Raw genomic sequence first — 19,349 nt, forward strand, 5'->3', positions numbered from 1 at the left:
AATATACAATCATACATACACTCATACAGATTTTACAGCAATATAAAAAAAATATGTAGCAAATGACGCAGTAAATCAGAAAAGTACATTAATATTGCAGTTTCCAGAGTGTACAGTAAATCTTTTTATAAACCACAATTGAAATATTAGATAAATCTCAAAGAATGAAAAATGAGTAAGCCATGACTTATATGTATATACCTAATGAGGACTGAAATGGAAATAGATAAAATAAAATATTCAGCCTCAGGCTTTCTTCACAAATTCACGGAATAAAAAGAAAGGAAGGACGAATAATGTGCATCTCTAATGTCACCAGAATATAATCAATAAGATCATCTTAAAAAATGTATGCTTCAGTTACATCACACAAACCATTTCAGTAAAACGCACACTATTCTTCCATAAGAAATGTAAAGCAGTATCTAGTTTGCAGTCAGCTCATGTTTCATGCAAGTGCACAGACACAGTTTTACTGAAACCAATAGGAGCTATGAAGAGAGAATGGAGGTCTGCTATTATATTGACCCTTCAAAATAATTGAAGTCATACATTTCCGTTCATTTGATGAGAAACGTATTTGCATTGTGTCGCAGAAGCACCACTTTAAAAATCCCAGTGTTTGTTGTAGGGTTCAGATATACTGTAAAGGGAAACTGCTAATTACCTCTCAGAACGAGGTTTAGCCAAATTGTTCATGTAGAGCTGTTTGCTATTAGAATGCAATTTCAGTGAAAGATTTCTGCATGGCGTTTTCGGATTATACATCAGTATACATATCTATTGACACAAAAATGAAGTACCTACAACTGTCATTTTAGAAGAGACATATGATAAGCAACAGTCTTAATCAATAGTTCTAGTTTTACTAATTACATCACTATCTATAGAAAGATGGGTTAGGGATGATATAACCGGCTCATCAATTATCCACTTTATGAAACTATTGCAGACATAGGGATCACTCATTCTACACCCCTCACCCAAAGCTTTTTAGGCCCTGGGACTTGTACAACAAAACCATTTTTATTGATCTCCCAGTTCCGCTGGATCTTCTTTCACAGTGCTACAATCTTAAAGTGTCCAAGATGGTGGTGCCTAGAAATACCATCTTCTGCCCTTACCTAGGAGGTTCCTACTTTTTCTTATGTACAAGTTTGCAAAAAAAACAAAACAAGGCAGCTGAGGGAGCTTAGACATGCTTATTTAAAAAAAAAAAAAAAAAAAAAAAACACTGACAAAGGAAAGGGTTACCTACTATCAGGCAAGCTGGGCACACTTTTTTTTTATAATTATATTTGCATCACTACCTACTATTTAGGTTCTAAACTGAGAAGGATTAAGATCACACATTCTCAGTACCAGTGTGGTTGTCAATCTCTGTAATTAATACAGTATTAAGCCTTTGCGATATGGCTTGGAATCCATTAATGCATAGAAATGACAGCTTTGTGTATGTACTTTTGGATTAAATTTTCAACATTTTTATGGAAGCATCAGGGCTTTGTTCTCTTACAATGTGATCTTCAAGTGTTTCTGGGACTTCTAAGTTCTAGCAGTTGTGAGTGTTCCTGATTTTCAGTTGCCAGAATAATATTATAGTTCCACTGTCCTCCCACACCACATTCACCTCTTGTCATAGTAGACCACCATTTGACAAGGGCTCAACCAGTTGAGATAAAGAGCCAGCAGGTGTTGTCTAGTGATTCCTCTATATTGAAGTAAAACATATTACTATTTACCTGCGACACACCATATGTAACATTTTGTATGCTGCCTTAGAGTCTTCAATGTTTCTAATGTAAGTTAGACACTTAAAAGAATTGAATAGCAATATTAAAAATGTATTTTGTTTTGGCCTACTACATGGAAGCAAAGGTCCAAGACAGGATAAACATGGACACAAATGAGGTACCATGGGTATAGTAAGGTTACTGGGTAACCTTGCATCAGATACAGCAGAAGACAAGGTTGCACTGATAAGAGGATTAATACTTTGAAGAGGAACTAGAAAAGCCACAGATTTTACTGAATGAAAAAAAGATAATTTAAAAAAACAATGCTTGTTTAGTTTGTTGAACTCAATTTCTTTACAAATGTTTTTATATAGTTGCATTAAAGGACCACTATAGGCACCCAGACCACTTCAGCTCAATGAAGTGGTCTGGGTGCCAGGTCCATCTACGGTTAACCCTGCGGCTGTAAACATAGCTTTTTCAGAGAAACTGCTATGTTCACACTAGGGTTAATCCAGCTTCTAGTGGCTGTCTCATGGACACCGACGTCCATAGGAAAGCATTGAGAAATGCTTTCCTATGGACTGATTGAATGTGCACGCGGCGCTGATAAAGAGAGAAAGGCAAGTGTTTAACCCCTTCAGCCCGGCGAGAGTGGGACCCTGAGGGTGGGGGGGGGGGGACCTAAAGACCATATAGTGCCAGGAAAATGAGTTTGTTTTCCTGGCACTATAGTGGTCCTTTAACCCCTTAAGGACACATGACATGTGTGACATGTCATGATTCCCTTTTATTCCAGAAGTTTGGTCCTTAAGGGGTTAATGAGGGCGCTGCAAAATGGATCCTTGCACTGGCAATGGGTGCCAAGTTGATTGATCATAAAGAGAATATTATAGTAAGTATAAAAACCGCTTTCTTATTTTTTTTACCACACATTTAATACTGAATTTAATAAAGAAAAAAATTAAATAAATGATATATAATAAAAAATAAAATAAATACATCTATACCTTCAGTTGTTCATCCACAACTCTTGTAACTTCCCCAGCCATAGACTCCAGGGTTTCTTGAATCGGGCTAGGTAAATTATTGCCTCCAGCCCATGCAGCACCACCAAGGTGATACAAATTAGGAAGAAGCTAAAATAGGGGGGGAAAAACAAACAAAAAAACGTGTCAATATATTTTGTGATCATTAATTTCATTACCAAACAAAGCAAACTGTATTAACATGAGAAACACTAAAGTAAAAACATGCTACAGTAAAGACGATATTGAAAATCTCACCGTTTTTGAATTCTTTGCATCTCGCATGAGTCTTTCTGCTGATTTGACATCTTCCACGACAAAATCTAAACCACAGTTTCTGAGAGAGTTCAAGTGATCTTGAACTTTGACACAAATTCTGTCAATCATCTTCATGCAGCAACAAATGGGGAAAAAAAAGGATAGGAAAATTAATTATTGATTGAATAATTAGCCATATCCCTACTATGTAGGGGCTTGTGATGTATACACAGCACTCTGGTTCAAAACCGGTTAGTTTTTTGTTCTGAAGACAGCTCACCGCAGAAACTGCAATCCGTATGATTTGAAGCGCACACGGGAACTTCAAAAGTGAAAATATTTTTTATATGTATTTTCCAGGCTGAATTTATTACAGCCAAGAATATCTCTTTATGCGGACTAGTTTAACCTTCTAAGCAATTATTGACAGACCTACTCGATACATAATAGCAATTAAACTATATTCAAGTGGACATTCTCCTTTTTTCTTTATATGGCAACATGCTTAAAGAAAATTGTACTTGGCACAGTTTTATCCGTTTGTTAAAGGGTTATATGCTCACATTTGTTCTTTTTTTCTCTATTTAAATACATTATAGTTGCACTTACATTGAATATAGATTTTTAGACATGTTCACAACGTAAAATTCTAGTCAAATCATTTTTTTTTTGTCCCCCAAAACTAGTCTGATTGTAATATATAATATGATTTATATATTTTTCAGCTTCCCCATCCCCCCCCCCCAATTTGATTCAAAGATCAAATGAGAAAAAGTAAGTAATAGATTGGGCAAAAAAGAGGAGCAGTAAGAAAAAAAAAATATATATATATATATTTTTATATATAGTTATTAGATATACAATATATAGATTTTAATTTTACTGCTCCTCCTGTTTTCCCTTTATTGCTCACTTTTCACATGTTCTGTGAATAAAGTCAACATTTAGTGACTGTCCCCTAGCCATCAACAATCTTTTTTCCCCCTACAATCATGTCTGTCTTTCTTTTATTCAATCAATGGGCGAAATTCAGAACATTGATCCACCCACCCAGCATTGTGCAGTTTGCATAGTCCGTAATTCGGGTATATTTCAGCTCGGAATTCAGCCATCTGATTAGCCCAAATTGCAGTTGGGTCCAAAATAAATCACCTAGTCTAGTGATTATCATATACATATTTAGGATAGTTTGTTCTTAAAGTCTTTAATAATTACTCTTTGTTAATGATGTCCTGTGTAGTGGAAGGTGTCACTGACAATAAAGGAAGTGAGCTGTAAAGGAAACAAAGGGAAGAGCTGTGTGTATGATGGGCAGACAGTTAAACCATGTTACACTGATTACAGCATATGGCAAGTCCAGAGTGTTCAAGGATGTCTGATTGAATCATCAACTGGTAACTAGCATGCAGCCTTCAGTGAAATTGAAAATCGTTCTAAAGGACAAATCCAAACTCATCCTGCAAATTTGATTTTCACAAACATGTAGTTCAAAAAACAACAACCCACAAACTAAACATGTTATTTATATTTCTTTTTAAACATTTAGGAATTAAAACCATAACTTCTATGAATAGACCCATTGATTCAATTACTATCATAAGCATTCAGTAGTGACCTCGCCATCTTTGGTGAATTGAACACAGTAAGACTATTGTCTTACTATTTATGTAAAAACTATAGTGTTTGGTTGCTTATGCTTGCTCATGCACAGACTAGAGGTTTATAGGACAATGTATGCCATACTAAAAAATAAAACTGATTTGCAGTGTACACCCACCCTGACCCAAGCATGGCCTCTGTTCATGTGATATTATTACAGATACAACTAATGCAGTTAATTTCATCCTGTGCTTTAGAATACTATTGACTGAGTGATTTATGACTGGTAACAATAAACACATAAGAAATTACAGGGTGATGGTTTATTTTTGGAATGGGTGGTTATTCAATTTTATAGTACATACAAAACACATTATTAAAGGGACACTATAGTCACCAGAACAACTACAGCTTATTGAATTTGTTCTGGTGAGTAGAATCATTCCCTTCGGGCTTTTTGCATTAAACACTCTCTTTTCAGAGAAAATGCAATGTTTACATTACAGGTTAGAGATACTTTCACTGGTCACTCCTGAGATGGGTACTAGAGGTGCTTCCTGGGGCAGTGCTGAACACTGTGCAGCACTGCCATTCAGTGTCTCCTCTCTCCACATGGAGACACTGGACTTTCCTCATAGAGATGCATTGATATGAGGAGATGCGAATTGGCCAGGGCTGTGTTTGGCTTGTGGAGACTCTGCCCCTGATCTGCCTCCTTGACAAAAATTCACCCAATCCAATGCTTTCCTATGGGAAAGCATTGTGATTTGTATTGAGCAACACGTCTGATGAGGTCAGCCAAATAGTCAGATTAGGGGCAGAGCAAGCAGCAGCAGACTGGAATAAAAGTAAGATTATAGTATATTTAGGGTGCTAGATGGCATTTTAACACTGTAGGGTTTGTGTTACTGACACCATAGTGTTTATTTAAACATAGTTTATAACGGAAAAATTATGGTGCCAATCAATATTCTATATAGATTTCACTAGCCCTCTCGCTTCTGGTGAAGTCAATCTAGTGTAGATAACTAAAGGATGAAATTACTAGAAAGCCTATTCATTTCCAAACATTTGCACTGGTTGTCATATCCCTTGCATATAGAAGCATTAACGGTAACAGATGAAACCAAACCGTGTAATATAAAGAGTTGAAGTAGACTGAGGCTAAATGCTTAGTGTTTTGTAAAAAAGAAACTGATAGAGCACTACACATGATATCCAATGTGAATCTAACATAGAAAATTAGACATTTCTATCAAATTACTTTTCACAATGAGACCAACCTCATGGTTTTAAAAAAAAAAAAACTAAAAAACACGTTTGCAAATGTTATCAGAGCCCCCATTCTAGCATATAATGCTAATGTTGCCATTTTTCATTATTTGCTTATTTGCAAAGGAACCCAATAAAAATTGTGCCACATTTAGAGAGGTGAAATTTGCCTAAAATGTCAAATTCACTTCTTATTCCCAATGATTTACACTTTAGTGAATATTCCTATTTGCGTATACATACATTTGTGTACATATTAAAGTAGAGCCTGAGCGAATTTCAGTTATTGGGGGAAACCACTTGAAGGTCCCCTTCACGACTGTGCAGTGCACTCTGGACAATCCTACCACAAAATCCACAGGATATATCGATTAAATAAACCTGATTCAGCTCTTGAACATTGACTTTGACTAAGCGTTCAGAAATATCCCCATTGAAATGCTAATTATTTGTTTGGCATATCTGAGTTAACATTCATATTATGCCAAGGAAATGTTCTCTTCTCTATTCTGTGTTCTCTTTGTCTCAATTTCACGCACGCTACTTATGAATTAACTCCTTCATGACAAGGAGTTAGACAGTTGCTATTCTACCATGACGCTACTAGCACATCATCTATTACAATGGGGTTAATAAGTGATAAGATAAGCATACCATTGATTGTATTTCCCTTGTTTGCATATCATTACACATACAGACTTTGTACAATTCTCACCTGCTGCGTGGTGCCAGTGACAATGCTCTGCTGTAGCCGGTAGGCCTGTTCTTGTAGGTACTTTCTCGTCTCATGATTGCGTAGCAAATAATTTTCTATCTAGAAGAGAAAAAAAGGAATTAAAAAAATGGAGCAAAACATATAACTGCTACAACAGACAATATTTTGTCTAACAGGAAACACATTTATTTATTCCACAAATGTTAATCTCATTAGTAATTGTTCAAATGTTTCTGTATGAAAAAATAAATCTTTCAATACTACTGGGAGGCTTAAATGGCATTTAATGACTTTGCAGTGATTATTCCATTAGCAGTTGTTTTGTAAAGCTAATGAGATGTAAAAGTAAGTGTTTACAAGAGTGAGAATAAATTTTTGACCTTTTACTTTAAGTGAATCATTTAAAAAACATATAATGCATAATTTCTAATAACAATGCATTGTGGCATACAGCAACAAACACCACCAGCTAATCCTATTAGGTGTAGGAGGTCCTGAGGAAAGCCCCGGACGTGGGCTGAAACGTCGATTCGAGATTTTATGGAATAACTCCAAATAAAGCTTTCTACTACTTTCTACAAGACCGTGAGTGCTAGCCCATCTTTTATTTCACTTTTGTATATGCTGGCTGTGGCTATTCCAGCACCCGGCATTTACATTTTATAGGATAAATCAGAGTGCAAGGACTAACCTTTTTGTGTGTGTGTGTGTGTGTGTGTGTGTGTGTGTGTGTATATATATATATATATATATACACACACACATACATACATACATACACACACACACACACACACACACACACACATACACACAAATTAATTGATTAACCTCAAAGGTTCAGTTATCAAAAAAGAGAGGCAGTGCACCAGCGCCAATTCAGATATATTAATATATAATTTTAAAAATCCTATATTAAAACCAAAGCTGCTAAAACACCAATGTGTGATCTCTCCAACAACACAACTCCACAAATTCGATATCTAGTAAGGTGTAGTGCTAATATATAAAACGTGGAAGGTATAGCAACCTATACAGGTACCTTAACATTTATAACTTCAAAAGTTCCAATATAAAAACATGCAATCTGAAAAAATAATAAAAATGTATAATAGTGTTAAACCGTAAAACCAAATGGTAGAAAAAAGAAGATCAAGGGACCACTCACATATTCTTGAGCTATAAACCTAGCTCAAGTGGGATGCACGTATTGGTCTGTTAAGGCGACCCTCCCCTTCTTGTTATAAGTAGGTCTTCTTTTCTCTTAATGTATAAAAGCTCAGAAACAGGGGGTATATATATATAAATAAATATATATAGAGTAGTATTGTAGTATATAGTGGTATTCACTTTTTTAAGGTAACACATGGGTAGTCACAAGCATGGAGCCCTAACAGTAGGCTCAAAATTGATGCAATGTGTAGTTCAGCGCTACACTCCTTTATGCATAGCAGGAATTGGATGCCATTAGTGCCAAATAAAATCTCTATTTATTAAACATTTTACAACCAAACGAAAAAATCAAAACAAACTGTGCAAAAAATATGTGCATAAAACTATTTCAAATACACTAATGGCAAAGTTCATAACTTCTTACTGTCCCCAGGACGCGTTTCGCCAGATAAGTTTTCGGCTTCCTCAGCTGGGCAGTGTGAAGATAAATCCCATGAACTCTAAGTGCGGTTATATATACCCCCTTAACAGGGGGATAATACTCTGCCAGTTTCTAAGACGCGCACCTTCCCTCACCTTTCCGGGGGTGTGTTGCATCTTAAACCTCCGTAATGTTTCTGAGCTTTTATACAGGAAGGGGAGGGACGCCTTAACAGACCCATACGTGCATTCCACTTGAGGTAGGTGTATAGCTAAAGGTTCAGTTATGTCAACCCACTCCTCCCCTTTTAAGAAAGTAGCCCTACAACTCTTCTCCATTAACGCAAAGGGCTTAACACACTTTAAAAAAAAAAAAAAAAAAAAAAAAAGATCTTTAAGGCTAAAGGAGCACACATTTCAGAGCAGACAGGGTCCCTAATCTTACTAACCACATATGAAAACAAGGTTTTTACACAAATTATCCTCAGGGTAAATCTAAGAGGACTCAGATGCTTCTGCATAGATCACTTCCATTCCAGCAGAAGGACACTTTGATCTGGAGAGATTTCATTAAGGGATATATTCTGGGACACAAGTATATCCTGGCTAATGTCTACACCTGTAATAACAAGGCAGGTCCCTGAAATCCACATGGGCTTTTCTGAGTGCTGCTTAATCCTGGGGATGATTTATCAGTGTTGATATCTCCACAGGCACATCTGCCATCCCACACCACACCTTAATTATGATATCCCATCTCCTCCATCTGAACAGGCTAAGACTGCTGAAAGGCGATGCACCCAGGGAAGGAGGAATAATCCTTTTACTTAGCGCCCAGTACTAGCTACAATTGACTATTTTTTCCTCCCCTATTTCTATCTAACAATTCTATGGGAGGTGAATTTGGGTACGGACAGACCATGCACCATTGACAATGACATTGCCCTCACCCCACCCCCCACTACATATGGCCAGGGTTTCCAACTGGATGCAAAATGGAACCCTCTTGTCAGACCCCCTGTTCACATATGATGCCACAAAGGGATTGACCCAATACTGTACTGAAACACAAGGGGAGACACTTCCCCTCTTTGAGAGGCGCACAAATGCATTATTCACAGGATCTTCATAGCACAGGGCATAGCACTTAAACATTCTAGAAAGGTAGCCATTCACACCCTTGAGAACACTAATAAACAGTCTCATGACATAACCACACTCCAGACACTTACAGAGAGGAGAAGCAAGATCTCCCAGCATTTACACATCTCTTACCAGAGTACCCTGCTCTGCACAAAAAAAAAAAAAAAAAAAATTCTACACAAACTGGAACAAACGTGGGAAATTATTTACACAGATGATCAACAAAAACGAGAAGGCACATTTATTGCCTGGATACAGGATTTTAACAATCGCTAAGGTGGTCCAAGAATATTTTTCAGACCTATATTCGATCCGGTCTCATGCAAATTCCACTTCGAGGGAAGGGAGGGTGGCCAAGATCAAGGAATATCTCAGGATACATATACGCAAACAACCCCCCCGAGATCCAAGAGGCACCACTGACTGTGGAAGTTCCAAACTTGCGGGGCTCTCTGCAACCTTAAGTCAAAGTTCAATTTTTCTAAGTTCAATTTAAATGTTAAGATTCCAAAGAGAAGATCTGACCCAATCGTCCAGAGTTTTCCATAACAGCTGTGAGACAGGGCAGTTAAATAACTAGGTGTATGGCTTACAAGGGACCTTGACCACTTTATCAAATTAAGTATTTCTTTATGCTGACCTCTTTTCATAAAAATGTAGAGGACTGGACCTGACTTCATTTTTCTTGTCTGGATCGCAATGCTGTTACGAAAATGAATTTGCTGCCATGTATCCTCTAGTTCTTCTAAACGCTCCCCATACACATCCCTCAAGCATACTTTGTTTTCCTTGTGCTCTATGCTTATTAGATAAACCTGGGGATGACTGAAACCAAGAAAGAAGCAGTTAATACTCATTCTTCCAAAAATGGGGGTTGGCGGTTAAAGACCTAAAGCTGTATTACCAGTCAGGCCGCCAGCCATTTGTCCACTCCATTCTACTCATCTCGCATGGATTCACACCCAAACCAGGGTTCTCTTCCTTCCCCTCTCTATTATACCCATTGATTTACAAGATATATGCAAAGACCCTCTCCTGCCTATTCAAAACTAATACACCATAGTTGACACATTCATTTGCTGACAGCAACCTAAAAACCCTCCAAATCTTCCTGACTACAGGGAGTGCAGAATTATTAGGCAAGTTGTATTTTTGAGGGTTTTATTATTGAACAACAACCATGTTCTCAATGAACCCAAAAAACTCATTAATATCAAAGCTGAATATTTTTGGAAGTAGTTTTTAGTTTGTTTTTAGTTTTAGCTATTTTAGGGGGATATCTGTGTGTGCAGGTGACTATTACTGTGCATACTTATTAGGCAACTTAACAAAAAACAAATATATACCCATTTCAATTATTTATTTTTACCAGTGAAACCAATATAACATCTCAACATTCACAAATATACATTTCTGACATTCAAAAACAAAACAAAAACAAATCAGTGACCAATATAGCCACCTTTCTTTGCAAGGACACTCAAAAGCCTGCCATCCATGGATTCTGTCAGTGTTTTGATCTGTTCACCATCAACATTGCGTGCAGAAGCAACCATAGTCTCCCAGACACTGTTCAGAGAGGTGTACTGTTTTCCCTCCTTGTAAATCTCACATTTGATGATGGACCACAGGTTCTCAATGGGGTTCAGATCAGGTGAACAAGGAGGCCATGTCATTAGATTTTCTTCTTTTATACCCTTTCTTGCCAGCCACGCTGTGGAGTACTTGGACGCGTGTGATGGAGCATTGTCCTGCATGAAAATCATGTTTTTCTTGAAGGATGCAGACTTCTTCCTGTACCACTGCTTGAAGAAGGTGTCTTCCAGAAACTGGCAGTAGGACTGGGAGTTGAGCTTGACTCCATCCTCAACCCGAAAAGGCCCCACAAGCTCATCTTTGATGATACCAGCCCAAAACAGTACTCCACCTCCACCTTGCTGGTGTCTGAGTCGGACTGGAGCTCTCTGCCCTTTACCAATCCAGCCACGGGCCCATCCATCTGGCCCATCAAGACTCACTCTCATTTCATCAGTCCATAAAACCTTAGAAAAATCAGTCTTGAGATATTTCTTGGCCCAGTCTTTATGTTTCAGCTTGTGTGTCTTGTTCAGTGGTGGTCGTCTTTCAGCCTTTCTTACCTTGGCCATGTCTCTGAGTATTGCACACCTTGTGCTTTTGGGCACTCCAGTGATGTTGCAGCTCTGAAATATGGGCAAACTGGTGGCAAGTGGCATCTTGGCAGCTGCACGCTTGACTTTTCTCAGTTCATGGGCAGTTATTTTGCGCCTTGGTTTTTCCACACGCTTCTTGCGACCCTGTTGACTATTTTGAATGAAACGCTTGATTGTTCGATGATCGCGCTTCAGAAGCTTTGCAATTTTAAGAGTGCTGCATCCCTCTGCAAGATATCTCACTATTTTTGACTTTTCTGAGCCTGTCAAGTCCTTCTTTTGACCCATTTTGCCAAAGGAAAGGAAGTTGCCTAATAATTATGCACACCTGATATAGGGTGTTGATGTCATTAGACCACACCCCTTCTCATTACAGAGATGCACATCACCGAATATGCTTAATTGGTAGTAGGCTTTCGAGCCTATACAGCTTGGAGTAAGACAACATGCATAAAGAGGATGATGTGGTCAAAATACTAATTTGCCTAATAATTCTGCACTCCCTGTAGACTGGAGGCTACTTTCATGCATTGCTTTAGGTACAAGCAGTTGAAGAGGTCTATACCAACCCTACCCAGCAACCAAATGTGCACAGGGACTTCGTGCCCTTTTAACTCCTCTGTGATGACCCTAATCAACTCAACACTGTGTCTCCTACTTGTACTCTCCTACATTTATGAGCCACAGGCAAAACCCTCACCTCCACTTAGTGGCTTAAGATATGCAACTTAGAGCATCACTCTGCCCTAGTCAGTAAGTCCCAGGAAATGGCCCACAAGGTCCTTACCATGTGGCACAGAACTCAACTCTGCTGAGAACATCTTTCTTCATATTTGGTTGGCATGTCCCTTTATTGTACCATATTGGAGTAAAATACACACTATACTAAGGTAATTTTGACAACCCCATATCACTCAGCCTTTTCTCCTGCCTCATCCAATGACTCCAACCTCACAATCTAAAAACATCCTTCACCATACGAATCCTAACTTGGCCAAACAAGTAAATCTGCTGTTCTGGAAACAAGACATATGTACTCCCCTACACAAATTATATCCTAAGATGAAGGAGCTAAGGCAGCTGGAGGAGTTGACCCTTTTGACCCAGGGTATATGGGCCGAATGAATGACTACAGCCTTCTCAGCTAACTTTTCCTAGGTACTCACTTACCAGTAAAGCTATGAAGCTTTGGCACATTACGGCTGTGGTGGATCCCATTCTTCCATGGCCCCAGGTTACCAGGTTCTCTCACCCTTTTAGTTTCATTTGCCTCTCATGGAGGCACTTATCTTTTAACTAGTTAAACGGTACTCAATTACATAGCGCTTGTATTGTTCACACCTTATTTTAAGATACTCATTTGTTAACAGAATAGGATACCAATTTACCACACATGAGTTCCTCTCCCCCATGCTTCTCTAGGAGAAGTATTAGATTGCACGAGATTGTTGGTGATGTCAGCTTGGATGCTTACACCGACAGATGTGGAGCTGTGGGCTACGGCGGAGGACTCTCAGGAATGGAAACGAGGCAAGTAAAACAGATTATTTTTAATTTTACAGTGAAACATGTGGTCAGTGAGCACACCCATATAACCTATAATCCCAAATTAAACATTGTTATTATCAGAATTATTTAAAGGAGACTTACTTAGTGCTCTTTAAATCTAGTTGATTTTCACTTATTTAGTGAAATAAGTTACTCCACATGTCAAGCCATTATGCCTTATCCATTTTGCTGCTAATTTATTAAGTTCACGTCAAGTATAACAAAAATAGTTTAGTTTTGAAATATTAGATTTGCTAGTATTTTCTTTTTTGTGTTTCCCTTCTCCCTACAGGAGAAATAGTTTTATTAACATTCACAATAATAAAAGCTATGTCTAATGGAGTCTGGACAAAACAACCCCTTTTATGTTTGATTGAAACATGTTTCTGTGGAGGGCTAGTAATTTTTGACTAAATCGCACACTTGTTTATAAGCACCGGTAGGGACACATTGAAGACAGTCTTGCAACGGAAAAAGTAGCAGTAAGGTAATTGCTTACATCATGGTTGGATTTGGTGATTCCGTGACTTTTAGCCAAAAGACAGTACAATTGTTCTATTACACATTAACTCAAACTATACCTGACCAATGCCTCACCTTTTGAAGGGCATCCTCTGTTTTTTCTGGATTCGTTTTCAGAGCTTGGGCAGCATCATTCATAGGTATAGGCATAAATCTTAGGGTATAGTTCCTACAATACAAAAGATAAATAATTGATAATGTCACGCAAACATTGTAGTGATATTCAATAACCCCTTAAGGACACATGACATGCCATGATTCCCTTTTATTCCAGAAGTGTGGTCCTTAAGGGGTTAATCAGTAAATTGTAGTTAATTTAAACAAATAGAACATGTTGGCAAAATAAACTTTGTGGATAGAGAAAAGTTTTCAAATTCATCATTTGTTGCCAAATCTGGCATTTGCATTCTATGTCAAGATTAATGAACACATGCTAGTGCTTCCTTACAACATAGTCCTGGTGAGATAAGCTCTGCTTTTAACTAAGCAGGACTTAAAGGAACACTCCACTGTCCCCCCAAATCACTGTTTAATAAACAATCTCTTAATGAAATCATGAAGGCTTTTAATTATGCATTTTCCATTGGGTATTTTTTTTTAATAGGTTAAAAAAACAGGAGATCTCTTGTCTGCAGATTTTGCTGTGGCTGTCCAATCACAGACTTCCCAATGCAGCTCAATGAGAAGTCTTTGCAAGGCAGGTGCTCTAAGCAATTAAACAAAAATGATGTAACAGAACAAGTTGCCTGATTAACAGCCAGGATGATGTAACTATACTAATTTATCAAAGTGCCAATTTCTACTAAAATCTGCACTTTTTCAAAAGCTAAAGTGCTTTAGGGGTCTGGAATGTCCCTTTAACCCCTTAAGGACCAAACTTCTGTAATAAAAGGGAATCATGACATGTCACACATGTCATGTGTCCTTAAGGGGTTAAAGACAGCTGCCCTCCCAAGAGCAAAGGTAAGCTGGAGGATGCACTTAAAATAGCTTTTCACTTATGTGTACAATAGATGTCACACAGAAGTTGATATTTAATTTTAACCCCTTAACGACCGCGGACGTAGTTGCTACGTCCGACAAAAACGGTTGTTAAGGAGGAATACATTTTCCTTTTCCTGGACATATCCATGGCAGCACAACAATGGGTAATACCCAAGCAATAACCAAGGGAGTGAAGAAATACAAAAGACTTCCAAAATATGAGTGCAAATTGACAACACAACCTCATAAGGAGATTGGAAATTAAAAACGGACTGCCCACGATTGACACATTATCAAATTGACTAACTCAAATGTACAAAAAAAACAAATGTCTGAAAATTATCGGTTGAGGACCAAGCAGCCATTTACCTATAAGTTCCAGGGAAAATTGGCCACTGACGCTCAAGAGGGAGAAATGGCTCTAGTGGAGAGCAACAGATGTTCAGTTACTGTAAGCCCTAGGTCTTGGTAGAATGAAAATAGCCAAGACTATCCCTCTGATGGCTTTTATAGAGGCATACATACCTTTTCTGGTCCATTAGTAAAGATAAACAGACTATCAGAAGAAAGCCAGATAGCGGACCTATGGGAATAGATCCTAAGACATCTCTCAAATGTGTCCATTTGTTTGCAATTGTTCAGATTATGCTTTTGATATGTATTTAGGACAGGAGGAGAAAGTTTCATTACTGACTCTACTTTCTAATCAATAGGCTTTAGATATCTTGTGGAAGGCAGTAAAGGGTTCTATGCAAAACAGTGCTTTAAGATCCTTCAGCCCAATGCTAATGTCACCGATAGAGCCAACTTAATATTAAGCAGTTGTGGACAGATAGAGTCTCATGGTTAAAAGGGGTGAACATTTCAAAGCCATTAAAAAAACAAAACAAAACAAAGAATTCCATAGGGAGCAATGGTTAACCGAGTGAGCATATAAATACAGCCAACAGATATTTAGAAACCTCCTTATCAAAGCCCTTTCATGAAAAGAGAGATCAGAGAGTGCCGAGACATGTACCTCTGAGGTGATGTGTCCAATTCCTAGATGAGTCCTGGATTGAAGAAGTTAGAACCTCAGTGCAGCCCTTGCCAAACAGTCATACTTTTCCTCTCTCATTAGTTCATGCTCCCGCAACCCCAGGCGTCTCTTTGACACCTTTAATTCTCTTCTTTGCCCTGCTGTGGCCACCCCCCAAACTAAACCTTACTGCTGATAACTTTGCATGTTAACTTCACTGACAAGATTGAACAGCTAAGGAAAGAATTCTCCCCTCCTTGCCATTCTGTTTCTCAACCACACATAGATCATGCATTTCCTACCCTTCAGACATTCTCCCCAGCTACTGACCAAGAGGTGGCTACTCTTCTTTGCTCCTCTCGCCCCACCACTTGCCCACTTGATCCTGTCCCATCTCACATCATCAGATCTCTCTCCACTTGTCTCGTGCCTTCTTTAACACACATCTTCAACTGCTCTCTCTCTTCTGGCATCGTCCCTGCTGACCTTAAACACGCCACTGTAGTACCTATACTAAAAAAAACATCCCTCGACCCATCCACCCCTCTAACTACCGTCCCATATCCCTGCTCCCTTTTTCCTCAAAGCTTCTGGAAAGACTTGTCTTTACCCGTGTGTCTCATTTCCTCAATCCCAACTCTCTCCTTGACCCCCTTCAATCTGGCTTCCGCCCTCTCCACTCTACAGAGACTGCGCTTATCAAAGTTACTAACGACCTAATCGCAGCTAAATCCAAAGGCCACTACTCCATACTAATTCTTCTTGATCTCTCAGCGGCCTTTGACACCTTTGATCATTCTCTCCTTCTTCAAACTCTTCAATCACTCGGTCTCTGTGACTCTGTCCTCTCATGGTTTTCCTCCTCTCTCTCCCAACGCTCATTCAGTGTCTCTTTTTCTAATGATACCTCCTCCCCTCGTCCTGTCTCGGTTGGAGTCCCCCAAGGCTCTGTCCTTGGTCCCCTTCTATTTTCTCTTTATACTGCCTCTCTTGGCAAACTTATTACCTCTTTTGGATTCCGCTACCACCTGTACGCTGATGACACCCAGTTATATCTCTCCACCCCGGACCTCTCCCCTGCCGTTCTGCAACGTATCACTGCCTGCCTTTCTTCCATCTCTGACTGGATGTCCTCCCGCATTCTGAAACTCAATCTCTCTAAAACTGAGCTCCTTGTCTTTCCTCCTCCTAATACTGATCCTCCTCTTTCGCTCTCCCTTCAAGTTTCTGGTACTAACATCAGTCCATCCTTGCAAGCGCGCTGTCTTGGCGTCATACTTTGGGTATTTCTAAACTCAGGACAAAATTTAGAAACTATTTAGCATGGGTGTTTTTTGGCAGTTGTAGATGCGTAACAGATTTTTTCATCATATTTTCTAATTGTTTTTATAGTAAATTTTATGACATGATGAAAATAATGAGATCGTTAGAAAGACCATTTAATGGTGAGAAAAACGGTATATAATATGTGTGGGTACAGTAAATAAGTAAGAGGAAAATTACAGCTAAACACAAACACCGCAGAAATGTAACAACAGCCCTGGTCCTTAACGGTAAGAAAATTGAAAAACAGTCTGATCACTAAGGGGCTAAATAATAATAAAGACAAAAATACACTCTTCCTTTAAGGGAAGGAAAATTCCCTTCTTTCTTCATATTTATGCTTAATTACTACTCCCAACAAGATTTCCGCTGTACGTCCTTCTACCAGTCCTGATTCTTAGTGAGGATATTGGAATACATTTGTACATTATATGTTACAATATTCCCATGACTGTAAAAAGTAGTAAAGGAAAGCCACATGGGAAAATAAGAGGGCAGCGATGGTCCGAAAAGGTGCCATAGCCACTGCAAATGAATAGAACGGACTATAAAAGGGAAAGATCAACAATTGCAACTTTGTAGGGATTTGTAGCGTTTTAAGCAGAGCCATGTCTGGATGGAATAACATATATATTTCACCCAGAGACATGCAAATACTCTCCAAACTTGGAGACTCCAGGTGAGCATGACAAGATATCTTGCAAACCAACTATAATGACATGAAAGTACGATTTAGAAGAACAATCATACATATGAAATTGCTCAAAATAAGTAACTGCCCATACTTACTTTTCTAGAGCAACCGCGATATCCTGAAATCCCTGAGAGGTGATATTATTCTTATCCCATATCACTGTTCTGCAGTAAAAACAAACAAGAGATTTCCTCAACATATTGCCTCATACAAGCACACAATATACAGAGCAAGACACTGACCCTTTTTAGATGTAACCTAGACTCTAGTTATGCTAATTCTGCAGTCATTTCAAATTACACAGTAAATTAAAATTGGGCATTTTTCTACAAACTGAAGCCATGCGAGAAAAGTGTACAGTGCTCTCCTAATATTGGCAACCTTGGTAAATCTGAGCAAAGAAGGCTATGGAAAATGTACTTTATTGTTTACTTTCTGCTCATAAAACACAAAAATGTGTCTCTGCTCTCATGGATATCAAACAATTGCAAACACAACACAGGTTTATCCTCCTCCCAAAAAATCTTTGTTAAATTAAATATATGTAAATGTGCCAATTATGGGCACCGCTATGAATTAATGGGAAAAAAAAATAAAAAAAAATATATATATATATATATATTCCCATTGATATTTTACATTACACCTTGGTAACTAGAAAAGGTCGGTAAACATCACAAAATACAAACTGGCTATAAGAAAATAGCAAGTGCCAATTTCCAAATGTTATAAATCAACCTGGAAGAGGACGCCTTTCTCAACGCACTGTGAAGAGGATTGTTAGAGTATATATGTGTTTGCGCATGTGTATATTATATATACAGTGAAGGGGAGCACATATATATATATATATATATATATATATATATATATATAGTTTGAGTATATATGTGTTTGTGCATGCATATATATATATATATATATATATAAATAAAATATACACATGCACAAACACATATATACTCAAACAATATATATTATATACACATAAATATACACATTTATAGATTTTCTTAGATATTTTTTTTTTTTTTTTTAAATATGGCACATAATGTGCTCAGACAAAGGGAGCATAGTGGTCCCTCCAAAAAAGTGGAATATACACATCTCACAGAAGTCAGTCAGGTGCTCAGGCTAGCAGTCCCCCACTCCATAGCCAGCTTAGATACATTTCAAAGGGTGAATAAATAGCTGAAACAAGCTTGTGATCAATTGGGGAAGTAAAAAGTCTTAGGTATCCATCTTTATTTAAACTGAAACTACTAGAAAAATGTTTGCCTTATTTTTATTCACCTTTTAATATTTTGGCAAACAATACCAATTATCTTACCGCTAATATATCAATTTACAAACAATACAACATGAGACCAAAATCTGCAATAGTTCCGTAATTCTTTTAGAAAGTGTTAAACACTGTTTATGAAAACTCCCACTGACCATATACTAAAAATTACAAAGAACCCTTTTTTTGATGTTCGTGGGTGTTCCAGTTCCTCCGTTGCTGCGCCATGCTGTCTGGCCCTGCTAGGGGACTCTTTCCCAAACAGGGCCATCCTCTGTACCGACACTGGCATGCAGGGTATAATGCCAAAGATTTGATTGACAAATGGGGATGGGCACAACATTAAAGGACATTAAATACAAAGCTACATTTTTGCTAGCAGCAAAATCTAAATGAAATTGAATGCTTCTCAATTTAGAACCATTGTGTGTGTATCATGACAGGTACAATTTAAATACTAGAT

General features: G+C 38.1%; 1 protein-coding gene across 3 annotated transcripts in view; it reads right to left on the bottom strand.

Annotated features, from left to right (window-relative positions):
• CARMIL1 (capping protein regulator and myosin 1 linker 1) overlaps window positions 1-19,349 on the bottom strand; it is a 231,920-nt gene that overhangs the window by 63,683 nt on the left and 148,888 nt on the right. For all 3 annotated transcript variants that reach the window (XM_063451656.1, XM_063451655.1, XM_063451657.1), the window contains exons 22-26: window positions 17,700-17,768; window positions 13,661-13,754; window positions 6,609-6,707; window positions 3,023-3,151; window positions 2,747-2,875 (exon numbers count right to left, since the gene is read on the bottom strand). In XM_063451656.1, the coding sequence (XP_063307726.1) occupies window positions 2,747-2,875; window positions 3,023-3,151; window positions 6,609-6,707; window positions 13,661-13,754; window positions 17,700-17,768 (520 nt within the window). The remainder of the gene's footprint in view (window positions 1-2,746; window positions 2,876-3,022; window positions 3,152-6,608; window positions 6,708-13,660; window positions 13,755-17,699; window positions 17,769-19,349) is intronic.

This window comes from Pelobates fuscus, chromosome 4, assembly GCF_036172605.1.
Source record: "Pelobates fuscus isolate aPelFus1 chromosome 4, aPelFus1.pri, whole genome shotgun sequence".
In the NCBI taxonomy this organism is placed as follows: Eukaryota; Metazoa; Chordata; class Amphibia; order Anura; family Pelobatidae; genus Pelobates; species Pelobates fuscus.